Below are 14523 nucleotides of genomic sequence, written 5' to 3'. Positions count from 1 at the left end.
AAATTATTGACAACCAATACAAGCAAGCAAATAACAAAGATCTTAATGTCTGAATAAATAAATGAAATAAAACTAAAAAGTTAATTTTATTATCTAGCTTGATAAAATTATACATTTGCCTTTATTTAAGAATTGATTTATTCAAATTAACCAATATACATACATACGCATTAAGATATAAGGGAGAAGGTATTGTCAAAAAACCAAAGAAATTTACCTAATCATTTTGACAATTATTGTGTTTTGCAAATTAAAATAATATACTTGACATTCTTTTTTAGTAAAAATTAGAAATAAGAGTTAAGCTAATTTTAGATTAAAAGAGGGGTCTTCTTCTTTCAATAGCTTTATAGCTAACTAACTAACTATTTTATAGGTTATTCACAATAAATCAAACTGTCCACCTTTCCGCTCTTAATTGTATTTTTTCACACTGTTATCTATATTCTATTCTTAACAACAATCAACATATTTGTAAAGAAACTTCTCTGTCTAGTTAAAAATTTTTATTTTTTTATCACTCATATAATTTATTTAAAGCAAATCTATTTTTTCTACTTGGCCACAAAAACGCTGAAAAATGTTTTCAAATCTATTTGTTTTCAAACCAAATTCATAAAATTCTTTTAAAAAGTATTTTGTTAACTTTAAATTCAAGTTTTCCTCTAACTTTCATTGTGAAAAATCATTTTTCTGAATGTATTTTGTTAAGTTTATTGCCCAAACTAAAAATTGTTAGTAATTTAAAATGTTTAAAGCATGTCTCAAATAAAAGATTTTTAAAGCAAACAAATTTAGTCACAATGGTAAAAAATAGAAATGTATTCTCTAAACAACTTAGATATTGAATTATATTTCATTTTCAATCTTTATTCCTTAAAAATTTATGATTTTTTTTATAAATTTATGAGTTAACATAATTCTGTATATTTTTAGAAGATAAGAGGTAGTAGTTCGTTAAAAAATCTAACAAATATGAAGAACTTTCCTTCTAAATGCTAAACTAAATTATATTTTTTACAAAGTGCATAATTTTCGCTTACAACTACAAAGAAAAGGTTGTGCTACTACACCATTCATACAATAATAAAAAAAATTTTCATTTTGATCATCTCTGTAAATAGCAATATTATATCTTTTTTGGCTAACAAGATAAATTTACTATTTCTTTAAATGTCTAACTTTATTTTTAAAATTTGTCTACATGCTTGAGTTATGGAAGAAAGAAGTACTTAAATTTAATGAGTTCTTTCTTTTTGCTTTTGTTTTTTATTGAATCTACTTTTTTTTTTGAATATCTAAAAGCTATTTTAGTGTTAAAAAGAATAAAATATATTCATTCATATTTATTTTGAATACTTCTTTGGTATCTTTCACTAAATGCACACACAAATCTTTTCAAAATATTTATCAAGTCCATTCATCAAAAAATCAATGAAATAAAATGACTTTTATTAGCTCTTTTAATACAAGCTCTATTTTCTTTAAACTGTCAATGACTATCACTCAATGCTTATTAGCAGCATTTGCATGAAAGCTAAATTGAAAAAAAATAAAAATAATTTTGACATTCTGATTATTATTTTATCCTTAGAATATTTAATAGTCTATTTGTTTTATTTTGGATACAGAAGGAAGGAACTTAGTATCAGCAGTTAAAAATAAGAAAAATGGATATATTGACAATTCATCTTAAGAATATGCTATGGATTTCAATTTCACAGATGAGTAAGATGTCTCTGCTTTTATAAAGATAAAATGAATTTGCTATTTCTATTTTATTTTTTAATGAAACTTTAAACAAGCGAAGTTGCAAAGAAAAAATTTATATTAAAGTATCTCTACGGAAACCAGGGTGAAAAATAAAATTTGAGTGTTTGTTTATTTGTTTGTTTGTTAATCTGATAGATTGATTGAATGACTGACTGACTAAATAGTTATTTAGTTAGATAAAACAAATAAATAATATCTTAGACACTTGGATTTGATTTGATAATATTAATAAGTATAAAAATAGTTTGAAAAACAGCTTCTTAATATTAAATTAATTTAGGATATTCAATGATAAATTTCTTCTTTTTTTATGGTTTTAAATATTTATTAGCTCTTTCTAGTGAAAGGATGGATGAACTATAAAAATGTTATGAAAGCGTATATAAAATCATGTTTAATTTGTAATATTCTATAATATATAGGGTGGGTACAAATTTTTTAATTCGTGTTAATAATGAAAATGGGTGGGTAGAGCAATGCAGACAGTTGTTTTGTATGAATGAAATAGAATTTATAAAAAAGTTTAAGGAATCTAAAAAAGGAGTTTGTACGAAATTGACAATTTTATTATTTCAAAGCAATAATTCAATAAATAAACAGGAGATTTCATGCTATTAGCCATAAGGATTTTATCGTTTTGAATGCAATAATAATAATTCATGAAATTGTTTAATAATTAAGTTTTTTTTAGGAGAGCTTAACTTAATTATCAAAAATTAGTTTGATTGTTTGCTTGTTTATTTATTTTTACATATATAAATAGAGGTGGTACCTCGAATACAATAAGCATTAGATGCATTGATTACTTTATGTTTATTCACTAGTTTCATTCATTTTATTGCTTTGTCAAAAACCTTTTGTTTGTTTTACGCTCTTTTTCTAAAATTTTGTGAAATAATTTAATCATTTTTTCTTTTTTAAGGAGACACTTTTTTATCTTTGTGCCAACTAAACAACTGAATAACTCCTTGATTATTTTTAAGACTAAAAAAAAACAAATTCAGCAACTCTGCTATAACTTCTAATCAAACAACGAAAGATAAACATTTTAACAGAACTGGTGTGGTTTTTTTCATATAAGCGCGTTAGTGATTTGGTGGCGATAAAATATTTTAATCAAGAAAATATAGACATTTATTTTTAGAGTTTTGAATAAATGCATTGAAAATGATAAGGATACAAATTTTGCAATATATTGAAGATAGAAAGAAAGAAGAATAAAAAGAAAGATAGAATAAGTAGTTGTTGTTGGATTTAGGATTTAGAAGAATTATTAATAGGCTAAGAAAAAATTTAAGGCTTTCTTATATTTCTTCTAAGGTGGGGAGAATTAATTAAGGATAAAATTTAATTTTTAAAAAGGGGAAAGATATTTTGATAGAATCCAAATTAAAGAAGAGTCAAAGCTAAATTAAATAAAGAAGCTGCTTCTTTTCAAATAGAGTTTGGATCCAAGTCTGCGAAAAGAAAAGATTAAATTAATTTTAAATTAAAAACAACTTTCTTTAAAAAAAAAAACAAGCAAACATCTATTCAAAATGGCTAGAGGTGATAAGGTTCACATTAACTTGGTCGTTATCGGTCACGTCGATTCTGGTAAATCTACCACTACCGGTCACTTGATCTACAAGTGCGGTGGTATCGATAAGAGAGTCATCGAAAAGTTCGAAAAGGAATCCGCTGAAGCTGGTAAGGGTTCTTTCAAGTACGCTTGGGTTTTGGACAAGCTTAAAGCTGAAAGAGAAAGAGGTATCACCATCGATATTTCCCTCTGGAAGTTCGAAACTGCTAAATATCACTTCACCATCATCGATGCTCCCGGTCACAGAGATTTCATCAAGAATATGATTACTGGTACCTCCCAAGCTGATGTTGCTATTCTTATGATTGCTTCCCCCTAGGGTGAATTCGAAGCTGGTATCTCCAAGGATGGTCAAACCAGAGAACACGCTCTCTTGTCCTTCACTTTGGGTGTCAAGCAAATGATCGTCTGCCTCAACAAGATGGACGAAAAGACCGTCAACTTCTCTGAAGAAAGATACACTGAAATCAAGAAGGAATTGTCTGACTACTTGAAGAAGGTCGGTTACAAGCCCGAAACCATCCCCTTCATCCCCATCTCTGGTTTCAATGGTGACAATATGTTGGAAAGATCCACCAACTGCCCCTGGTACAAGGGACCCATCCTCATCGAAGCTCTCGATGCTCTTGAACCCCCCAAAAGACCCATCGACAAGCCCCTCAGACTTCCCCTCCAAGACGTCTACAAGATCGGTGGTATCGGTACCGTCCCCGTCGGTAGAGTCGAAACTGGTGTCATCAAGCCCGGTATGTCCATCTAATTCGCCCCCAACAAGGTCATCGCTGAATGCAAGTCCGTCGAAATGCATCACGAACAACTCCAAGAAGCCGTCCCCGGTGACAACGTCGGTTTCAACATTAAGGGTGTCTCCGTCAAGGATATCAGAAGAGGTAATGTCGCTTCCGATGCCAAGAACGACCCCGCCAAAGAAGCTGCCACCTTCTACTCCTAAGTTATCATCATGAATCACCCCGGTCAAATCCAAGCTGGTTACACCCCCGTTTTGGATTGCCACACTGCTCACATTGCTTGCAAGTTCGAAACCATCCACGACAAGATCGACAGAAGAACTGGTAAATCTCAAGAAGAAAACCCCAAGTTCATCAAGAACGGTGATGCTGCCTTGGTTACCCTTATCCCCACCAAGCCTCTTTGCGTCGAAGTCTTCCAAGAATATCCCCCTCTTGGTAGATACGCCGTCAGAGATATGAAGCAAACCGTCGCCGTCGGTGTCATCAAGAAGGTTGAAAAGAAGGACAAGTGAGTAACTCACTTTTCTTGAGCAAACTTTAGATGATATTCATTATCCAATAATTGCCATTTAAATAAATATAATTTAAGTATTCTAAAAATGTACGATTCTATGTAAATTATGCATCAAATCTTGCAGTTTTTTTTTTTAAATTTCAAAAAAAAAAAAAATTTCTCTCTCTTTATATTCGTTAAAATTTAACATGATATGATATTTTTAATTCAGTAAAGTAAAAAAAGACAATAAATAATGATAAATAATGTCTATCTGTTTTAAACATTTTTATATTTTAATATACTAAATAAAATCAATCTTAAAAAGAAAGTATTTCACTTAGTAAAATACAAATCAATTAATTATTTTTTTTGTTTATTCTGATATTGAAATAGTATTTTTTGCAATAACTATTCCAATAACGCCCAACAAAACTCCAATTAATACTTTGCTTGAAGAAATTTATTCTAAAATTATCGCAAGCAATTTGTTTATAGAATTTTATAAAATTGCTTTTGAGATATATATTATGAAATTTTTATTTTGGCTTTTTCATTATTTTACACCAAAAAGATAGTTTTGCTTTAATCATAATCAAATAAATAGCTATATTTTGCCTAATAATCAAACAAAATTTGTTTTAAATTAAAGCTGTATCTTTTCAAAAGATATACAAGAATTGTCTGGAAATTTAATTAAAGATTTCAAAAATCAAATATTTCGTTTTAGAATCATTAAAAAAAAAAATCTTAAACTAATTTTACAACTTATTTTATAACACGTAAATTTCTGATATTTAATAAAATATTATAAATTTCCACTTATTTAATGATAAATTTAATATTAAAATTCTATTATTAAAAAAAAAAAAAAAACAAAATAACAAAATCTTTAAATAGAAGAATAATATATGTATTAAATAATATCTTCGTGTGTAAATTTCTATGCAAACTTATTAAGAGAAAAAAAACTAATAGATTCTTTATTTGTATAAATAAAAAAAAATCTGATGAAGGCGAGATTCGAACTCGCGCCCTTTCGGAATAGAGCCTTAATCTACCGCCTTAGACCGCTCGGCCACTTCATCTTAAGTGAAATGCATGATATTATTTCACTGATTTTCTAAAATTAATTTTAGCTACTTCAATTAAAAAAATAAATTTAAATTTAATTCCAATTATGTCAAAAATTTAAAGAAATTCTATTTGATGGATCAAATAATTTTTTTTAAAGATTGATTTTAGTTAGAAAATGAAAAGAAAAAAATCTGATGAAGGCGAGATTCGAACTCGCGCCCTTTCGGAATAGAGCCTTAATCTACCGCCTTAGACCGCTCGGCCACTTCATCTTCAGTGAAATTAACAGTTAAAATGATTAATTTTTGTTTTATCTAATATTTAAGTTTAACTTGAGTTAAACATTAAAAATAAAAAAAATAAAAAATCTGATGAAGGCGAGATTCGAACTCGCGCCCTTTCGGAATAGAGCCTTAATCTACCGCCTTAGACCGCTCGGCCACTTCATCTTCAGCGAAATTATCAGTCATCACTAGCTACTTTTTCTTTCAAATTTTAAATATTTAATTTCTTCTAATTTAACCAATTAGTCAAATTAATTGTATTTATTTCTATACTAAAAAATAAATTTTAATTATTTTAAAAGTCTCATTTTAATTACATTTTGATTGCTAAGAATTAAAAAAAAGGTTGCCATCTAAAAATATTTACTTTTTTATTTATTTTAATTATTCAAAAAAATGACATTGAGGCCAAGTAAAAAAAAAGTTTATTTCAACATTTTTAAATTGAACTTATATTTAATTTGAAATAATTAAAAATTAGCCTGCCTTTTAGAATAATTTTATATTATTTTAATGCTATTTAAAATAATAAAATTTTAATTAATTATTCAAATCAGTTAATATATGTGTTTCTGTTGATTTAATACTACTTTACTATTTAAGAAGCTCTTCAAGAAAAATTTGAGTAGATTTTATAGGAATATCAACAAAGAAAATCTAATTTTAAATTTAAACGCCCAACCAATATGAGTTATTTATTTTTGATGAATTGCAGAAAAATTTATCTTTCTATCTTACAATATTTTTAGTTTAAGGAGGAAAAGGTATGGTCTTTGAAGCCAAAATAAATAGGTAACAATTTTGAAATGTTTTAAAAATTTATATAAAAAAATTATTAAATAAACAATTATTCATAAATTTAAATTAATTTACAATTTATAATATAAAATAACAAACACCTAAAAAAAAAATACAGAGAATAGCTATACAAAAAAAAAATCCACAATTAGCAATACTTGTTTATCACAAAAATATTTTAAAGGCAACTAATCTTTTTGATTTAAGGCATTTGTTTTCTGCTTTGAATTGTAATTTTGATTCATTATACGATTCTTAGTAACTTATATAAAAAATTAAAATAAATTAGAGTTTTATTTTTTTAAATAATTTCATTTTTATTTTAAAAAATATAACAATCCAAAATATTAAACTATTTTTACCGAAGACAAAGTGTCAAATTTGAGAGCTTAGTGCAATTTGCTAAAGCAGAACCTAAGCTAGATGCACCAATTGGGTTAATATAATTGCAACTTTTTAGTTATTAAAGAAAAAATATAATTAATTAATTATTTAGAAAAAAAAAAAATGAAGAAAAAATTCAAAATAATGAAAAATAAATAAATAAATAAATAAATTAATTAATTAATAAATAATAAAAGGAGTTAAATTAAGAAATAAAAAAAGAGACACAAAGAAAAAGAAAAATATATTAAATAAAACCTATTTAACAAATTAAAAATAGTTATAATTAAAATATCACAATTTTAAACCAAATAAACTGTTCATACCCAAGATTAAGTGTCAAATTTTAGAGATTAGTGTATTATGCTAAAGCAAGACCTATACCTAATGCACCTTATTCATGAATTTAATTGTTACTTTTTAAATATTGAAGAAAAAAAATATAATTAATTAATATGTTAGTTAGTTAGTAGGAAAAAAAGAAGAAAGAATACAAAATAATAAGAAATGAATTAATTAACAATAAATCAAAATTAGAAAATATAAAAATGAGTTAAATTTACAAAGAAAAATATATGAAAATAAAAATAGTACAATAAAAAAGAAAAAGAAAAATAAATCAAATAAAACCTAATTAACAAATTAAAAAGGTTTGTTTTATTGTTTTAAATTCCTTTTTATAATTAAAATAACACAATCCAAATCAAATAAACTCTTTTTACCCAAAATCAAGTGACAAATCTGAGAGATTAGTGCATTATGCTAAAGCAGAACATAAGCCTGATGCACCTTATCCATCAATTTAATTTCCACTTTTTAAATATTAAGAAAAAATAGAAAATTAATTTTTTGGTTAGTTAGAAGGAAAAAATGAATAAAAAAATACAAAATAAAAATAAATAAAAAATGCAAAATTAAAAAATAATAAAATGAATTAAATTATGAAATATTAAATAAAAGCACACACACAAATACAGTAAAAAAGGAAAAAGGAATCATATAAAAGGCTTTTTAACAAATTAAAAGAGTAATATTGCTTCAAATCATATAAACTGTTTTTACATAAGTTTAAGTGTCAAATTTGAGAGATTGGTGCAATTTGCTAAACCAGAACCTAATCTGAATACACCATTTGTACCAATTTCACAGCAACTTTTTAAATATTGAAGGAAAAATATATTATTAATTTAATACTTAGAATGAAAAAATATGAAATAATAAGAATTAATTAGGCAATAAATTTAAAGGAAAATTGAAAATAAAAAAAGGAGTTAAATTAAGAAAGATAGAAGGGAAACAAAATAAACAAATATAAAAAAAGAAAAAGAAAAATAAATCAAATAAAAAGCTAACAAAAAAACAAACAAATTAAAAGAGTAAAATCATTTTAAATTCATTTTTATAATTAAAAATATCATAGTCCAAAACAAATAAACTCTATATACGCAATATTTAGTGTCAAATTAGAGAGATTTGTGTTCATTCCTAAACCAGAACTTAAACTTGATGCACCATATTCACCAATTGAATTGCATCTTTTTAAAATATTCAAGATAAAATATTTAACATTATTAATTACTTACTTACTTAGTTAGTTAGTTAGTTAGGTTGAAAATCGAATAAAAAATATAAAATAGTAAGAAATTAATTAATTAATGATAATAAAAGCAAAATAATATAAAAAAATGAGGTAAATCAGAAACATAGATGAAAAAAAAACACAAGTAAAATAAATAAGAAAAAAAAAAATAAATCAAATAAATATCACAATCCAAAATAAGTAAATAAACTGCTTTTACCCAAGATCAAGAGTCAAATTTGAGAGATTAGTGCAATTTTTTAAAGCAAAACCTAATCTGGATGCACCAATTGCATCAATTTAATTTTAGCTTTATAAATATTGAAGAAAAGATAGAAATTAATTAGTTATTTAGAAGGTAAATGAAGAAAAAATATGAAATAATAACAAATGATATTTATAAAAACAAAATTTGAAAATAAAAAATGAATTAAATTAAGAAGCATAGAAGAAAAACTCAATTAAAATAAAAAAAGGAAGAAAAAAAAATCATATCAAAAGCTAATAAACAACAAATAAACTTTTTTACCTAAGATTAAGTGTCAAATTTTAGAGATTAGTGCAATTTACTAAAGCAGAACCTAGGTCTGATGCACCTTTTGCAACAATAAAATTGTGACTTTTTAAATATTATGAATAAGTTAATTGTTAAAAATTTAATTAGAAGAAAGAATGATGAAAAAAATATAAAATAATATGAAAAAAATAAATTAATAATCAAAGCAAAATTCTAAAATATAAAAAGAGTTAAATTAAGAAAGATAAAAAAACATAAGTAAAATAAAATAAATAAATAAATAAATCGAATAAATAGTTAATAGAAAAATTAAAAGAGTTTTTTTGTTTTAAATTTGTTTTTATACAAAAAAATATCATAATCTAAAATAAATAAACTTCTTTTACTAAAGATTAAGATTCAGATTTGTAAGATTCTTGCAATTTGCTAAAGCAGAACCTAAGTCTGATGCACCTTCACGAACTGAAGTGCAACTTTTTAAATATTGAAGAAAAATAAATAATTAATTATTTAGATGGAAAAAATAAAGAAAAAATGAAATAATAAGAAATGAATAAGTTAATAATAAAAGCAAATTTTGAAAATATTAAAATGTTTTAAATTAAGAAAGATAAAAAAAAATAAAAGTAAAATAAAAAAGAAAAATAATTCAAATAAAAATTAATAAATAAATAAATTAAAAGAGCTATCTATATTTTTTTAATTCATTTTATAACAAAAAAATATCACAATCCAAAACAATTAAGCTGCTTTTACCCAAGATAAAGTGTCAAATTTGAGAGATTAGTGCAATTTGCTAAAGCAGAAACTAAGCCTGGTGAACCTTCTTCAGTTAAAGAATTGCCACTTTTTAAATATTTTCGAAAAATATAAAATTAATCGTTATTTCGAAGGAAAAAAAATATGAAATAATAAGAAATTAATTAATTAAAAAATTAATGAGTTAAATTAATAAAGATTAGAAAAACAATAAATAGCACAATAAAAAAAAATAAATTAAAAAAAAAGCTAATAAACAAATTAAAGGTTTTATTTTTTTAAATTCACTAAAATACTAATAAATATCATTTTGCAAAACAAACAAATAAACTATTTTTACCGAAGATTAAGTGTCAAATTTGAGAGATTAGTGCATTTTGCTAAAGCAGAGCCTAAGTTAGATGCAGATATTGCATTAATTTCGTTTTCGCTTTTTAATATTAAAAAAAATATAGAAAGTCAATGAGTTAGTAAAAAGGAAAAAATGATGAAATAATATGAAATAATAAGAAATGAATAAATTAATAATAAAAGAAAATACATAGTTTATAAAAGTAAATAAGCTAAATTAAGAAAGATAAAAAAAACATAAGTACAATAACAATACATCAAATAAAAAGTTAATAAACGAACTAAAGAGTTTTTTTATTTTAAATTCATTTTTATAATTAAAAATATCACAATCAAAAACAAATGAACTATTTTTACTCAAAATCAAGTGTCAAATATGAGAGATTAGTGCAATATGCTAAAGCAAAACCATTGTCTAATCGGTTTTATTCACTTATTTTATTATATCTTTTTAATTATTGTTGAAAAAAATATATAATTAATAGTTATTTAGAAGGAAAAAATAAAGAAAAAAATACAAAATAATATGAAATGAATTAATTAAAAAATAAATTAAATTAAGAAAGATAAAAAAACATAAAAAATGAATTAAATAAAAAGTTGATAAATAAATTAAAAGAGTTTAATATTTTAAATTAATTTTTTTACTAAAAAATATCATAATCCAAAATAAATAAGCTGTTTTTACTTAAGACTAATTATCAAATTTGAGAGATTAGTGCAATTTATTAAACCAGACTCTAAGCCTAATAGACCAAATGTCCTAATTTCATTTTCACTTTTAAATAAAAAGAAAAAATAAAAATTAATTTACTATTTAGAAGAAAAAAATGAAGAAAAAATATGAAATAATAATAAATGACTTAATTAATAATAATAAAACAAAATTTGAAAATAAAAATGATTTAAATTAAGAAAGATAGAACAAAAAAAACAAAAGTATATAAAAAAGAAAAAAATAAATCAAATCAAAATCTAACAATCATGTTTTAAAATTATTATCCAAAAAAATATCACAATCCAAGTCAAATAAACTTTTTTACTTAAGATAAAGTGTTAAATTTGAGAGATTAGTGCAATTTCTTAATCCAGAAACTAAGCCTTATGTACCTTTATCACCAATTTGATTGTTACTTTTTATATATTGAAGAAAAAATAAATAATTAATTAAATAAAAAATAAAGAAAAATAAATAAAATTTGAAAATAAAAAATGAGTGTAATTAAGAAAGATAAAAAAAAAGAAAAACACGATTACAATAAAAAATAAATCAAATAAAAAATTAATAAACAAATTAAAAGAGTTTTATATTGTTTTAAATTCCTTTTTATAACTAAAAATATGACAACTCAAAACAAATAAAACTTTTTTACTTAAGATTAATTGTCAAATTTGAGAGATTAGTGCAATATGCTAAACAAGAACCTAAGGCTAATGCACCTTCTTGACGAATTTTATTATCCCTTTTGAAATATTGAAGAAAAAATATATAATCTAATAGCTTCTTTGAAGGAAAAAATGAAGAAAAAATATGAAATAATAAGAATTGAGTGAATTAAAAATAGTAAAAGATAAAAATAAAAAATGAGTTAAATTAAGAAACATAAAAGAAATAAAACACAAATACAATAAAAAAGAAAAACAAAAATAAATCAAATCAAATTAAAAACTAAAAAGCAAATTAAAAGAATTATATTGTCTCAAGTTCATTAATATATTAAAAAATACCACAATCCAAAACAAATAAACTATTTACTGAAGTTAAAGTGTCAAATTTGAGAGATTAATGCAATTTGCTAAACCATAACCTAAGCCTGATGCACTTTTATCACCAATATAATTATTACTTTTTAAATATTGAAGAAAAAATATATCAATAATTAGTTAGTTAGAAAGAAACTATGAAGAAAAAATTATGAAATAATAAGATATGAATTATTACTTAATAATAATTAATATAAGCAAAATTTTAAAATAAAAAATGAGCTAAATTGAGAAAGATAGAAGAAAAAAAAACACAAGAACAATAAAATATAAAAAGAAAAATAAACCAAATAAAAAGTTAATAAACAAAATAAAAGAGTTATATTTTTATAAATTCATTTTTATAATTAAAAGTATCACAATCAAAAACAAATAAAGTCTTTTTACCAAAGGTTAAGTGTCAAATTTGAGAGATTAGTGCAATTTGCTAAAGCAGAACCTAAGGCTGATGCACCTTCTACACAAAAAAGTTGATTGCAACTTTTTAAATATTATATAAAAAACATTAAAATAATTAGTTATTTAGAAGGAAAAATGAAGAAAAAATATTAAATAATAAGAAATTAGTTAATTAATAATAATAAAAGCAAAATTTGAAAATAAAAAAATGAGTTAAATTTACAAGCATAGTAGAAAAAAAACACAAGTATAAAAAAAAATAAATAGAAAAATAAATCAAATCAAAAATTATCAAAAAATTTAAAAGAGTTATATAGATTTAAATTCATTATTATATTAAAAAATATAGCAATCTAAATCAAATAAACTGTTTTTACACAAATCCGATTGTCAAATTTGAGAGATTAGTGCATTTTGTTAAAGCAAAACCTAAACCTGATAGACCAATTGCATCAATTTCATTGTAACTTTTTAAATATTTAATAAAAAACATTAAAATTATTAGTTATTTAAAGGAAAAATATGAAATAATAAGAAATGAGTTAATTAATAATAATAAAAGCATAAGTTGAAAATAAAAAAGAAGTTAAATTAAGAAAAATAGAAGAAGAAGAAGAAAAAACACAAATACAATAAATAGAAAAAGAAATCAAATAAAAAGCTAAATGAATTAAAAGAGTTATATGTTTTAACCCCCTTGGTTGGGGGACCAAACTCTTTAGGGATATTCTTAGTCTAAATTATTTCAGGTTCGAAACAAACCTGTTTCAAAACCTTTTTTTTATTTACTTTAATTTTTTTTACATTATATTAAATAATGTTTATTATTCTACTAAGTTTATATTTCTAACTCTAGAAATAATTTTCTGAGAATAGCTATAATTAAAAAATAATCTTTTAGGTGTAAGTATTATAAAATTAATGCTTGTGTTATACCATATTATAATTTAAAGAGAAATAATGTAATTTTTCATTTAAATTTACTTTATTTATAGAGATTATTAAAGTTCAATAACTCTAAATATATGAATATAATTCCCCAAAAAATTTATATTTTGTTATTGAAAAAAAAAAGACATAAATCTATTTATAATTGTGATTGTATATTCAAAACTGCTCCTATTGAAAGAGTAATATTTTTTAAATTCATTTTTATAAATAAAAATATCACAATTAAAAACAAATTAATTGTTCTTACCCAAAATTAAGTGCCAAATTTGAGAGATTAGTACAATATTATAAAGCAGAAACTAAGCCTGATACATCTTTATCACTAGTTTTCCTTCCACTTTATAAATATTGAAAAAAAAATATATAATAAAAATGTTAATTAGAAAGAAGGAAAAAATGAAGAAAAATTATGAAATAATAATAATGAATGAATTAATCATAAAATTCAAAATAGAAAATAATAAATGAGTTAAATTAACAAAGAAACAAAGAAAAACAAACACAAGTAGAGTAAAAAAGAAAAATAAATCAAATAAAAAGCTAATAAATAAACAAAAGAGTTTCAATATATTATATTAAATTAATTTTTATAACTAAATATAAAACAATTAAAAGTAAATAAACTGTTTTATAAAGAAAAAGTTCTAGAAGGAAAAAATGAATAAAAATATCAAAGAATAAAAAATGCATTATCAATTTTAAAAATTGGAATTGAAAATCAAGTTAAAATAACTAAAAAAATATTTTTATATATAAAATGAATAAAAATAGGTGAGCATTTTTTTAGAAAAATAAAATTATAAATAATTTAAAAACTAAATATATAGAAAAAATTAATAATAATAGTAATAATTATTATTAATATAAATTAAATATACTTCAGATCTATACTGACAGCCTAATGAGATTAGTGTGAAGAGGTTAAAAACTTTTTATATTTAAAATTAAATTTAAAGTGTAATTATAAAAAAATAAATAATTACTTCTTCTAATTTGTTCTAATAGTTAATATGTTTTATCATTTTTTTTCCTCAAAAATACTGAATAGTTAAAATGGAAA

General features: G+C 22.6%; 2 protein-coding genes across 2 annotated transcripts; one reads left to right on the top strand and one right to left on the bottom strand. All coding sequences in view use genetic code 6, as the record gives it.

Moving 5' to 3' along the window:
- Positions 1-3311: 3311 nt before the first annotated feature.
- Positions 3312-4619, top strand: TTHERM_00655820 (translation elongation factor EF-1alpha; the record flags this gene model as incomplete). Its single annotated transcript, XM_001032213.3, has 1 exon — positions 3312-4619. The coding sequence occupies one exon, from the start codon at positions 3312-3314 to the stop codon at positions 4617-4619; it is 1308 nt and encodes a 435-aa protein (XP_001032213.1).
- A 2305-nt stretch (positions 4620-6924) lies between these two features.
- Positions 6925-14485, bottom strand: TTHERM_000655761 (hypothetical protein; the record flags this gene model as incomplete). Its single annotated transcript, XM_012799694.1, has 21 exons — positions 6925-7021; positions 7122-7211; positions 7470-7559; positions 7866-7955; positions 8206-8295; positions 8589-8678; positions 8943-9032; positions 9252-9341; positions 9626-9712; positions 9969-10085; positions 10339-10428; positions 10707-10796; positions 11038-11127; positions 11393-11482; positions 11723-11812; positions 12106-12195; positions 12501-12593; positions 12890-12979; positions 13711-13800; positions 14342-14391; positions 14447-14485. 21 exons carry the CDS (start codon positions 14483-14485, stop codon positions 6925-6927), a joined length of 1833 nt encoding a protein of 610 aa, XP_012655148.1.
- Positions 14486-14523: the final 38 nt, after the last annotated feature.

The sequence above is a fragment of the Tetrahymena thermophila genome (genome assembly GCF_000189635.1).
Source record: "Tetrahymena thermophila SB210 genomic scaffold scf_8254435, whole genome shotgun sequence".
NCBI classification, from domain to species: Eukaryota; Ciliophora; class Oligohymenophorea; order Hymenostomatida; family Tetrahymenidae; genus Tetrahymena; species Tetrahymena thermophila.
This window is presented reverse-complemented; position numbering and strand designations above follow the sequence as displayed.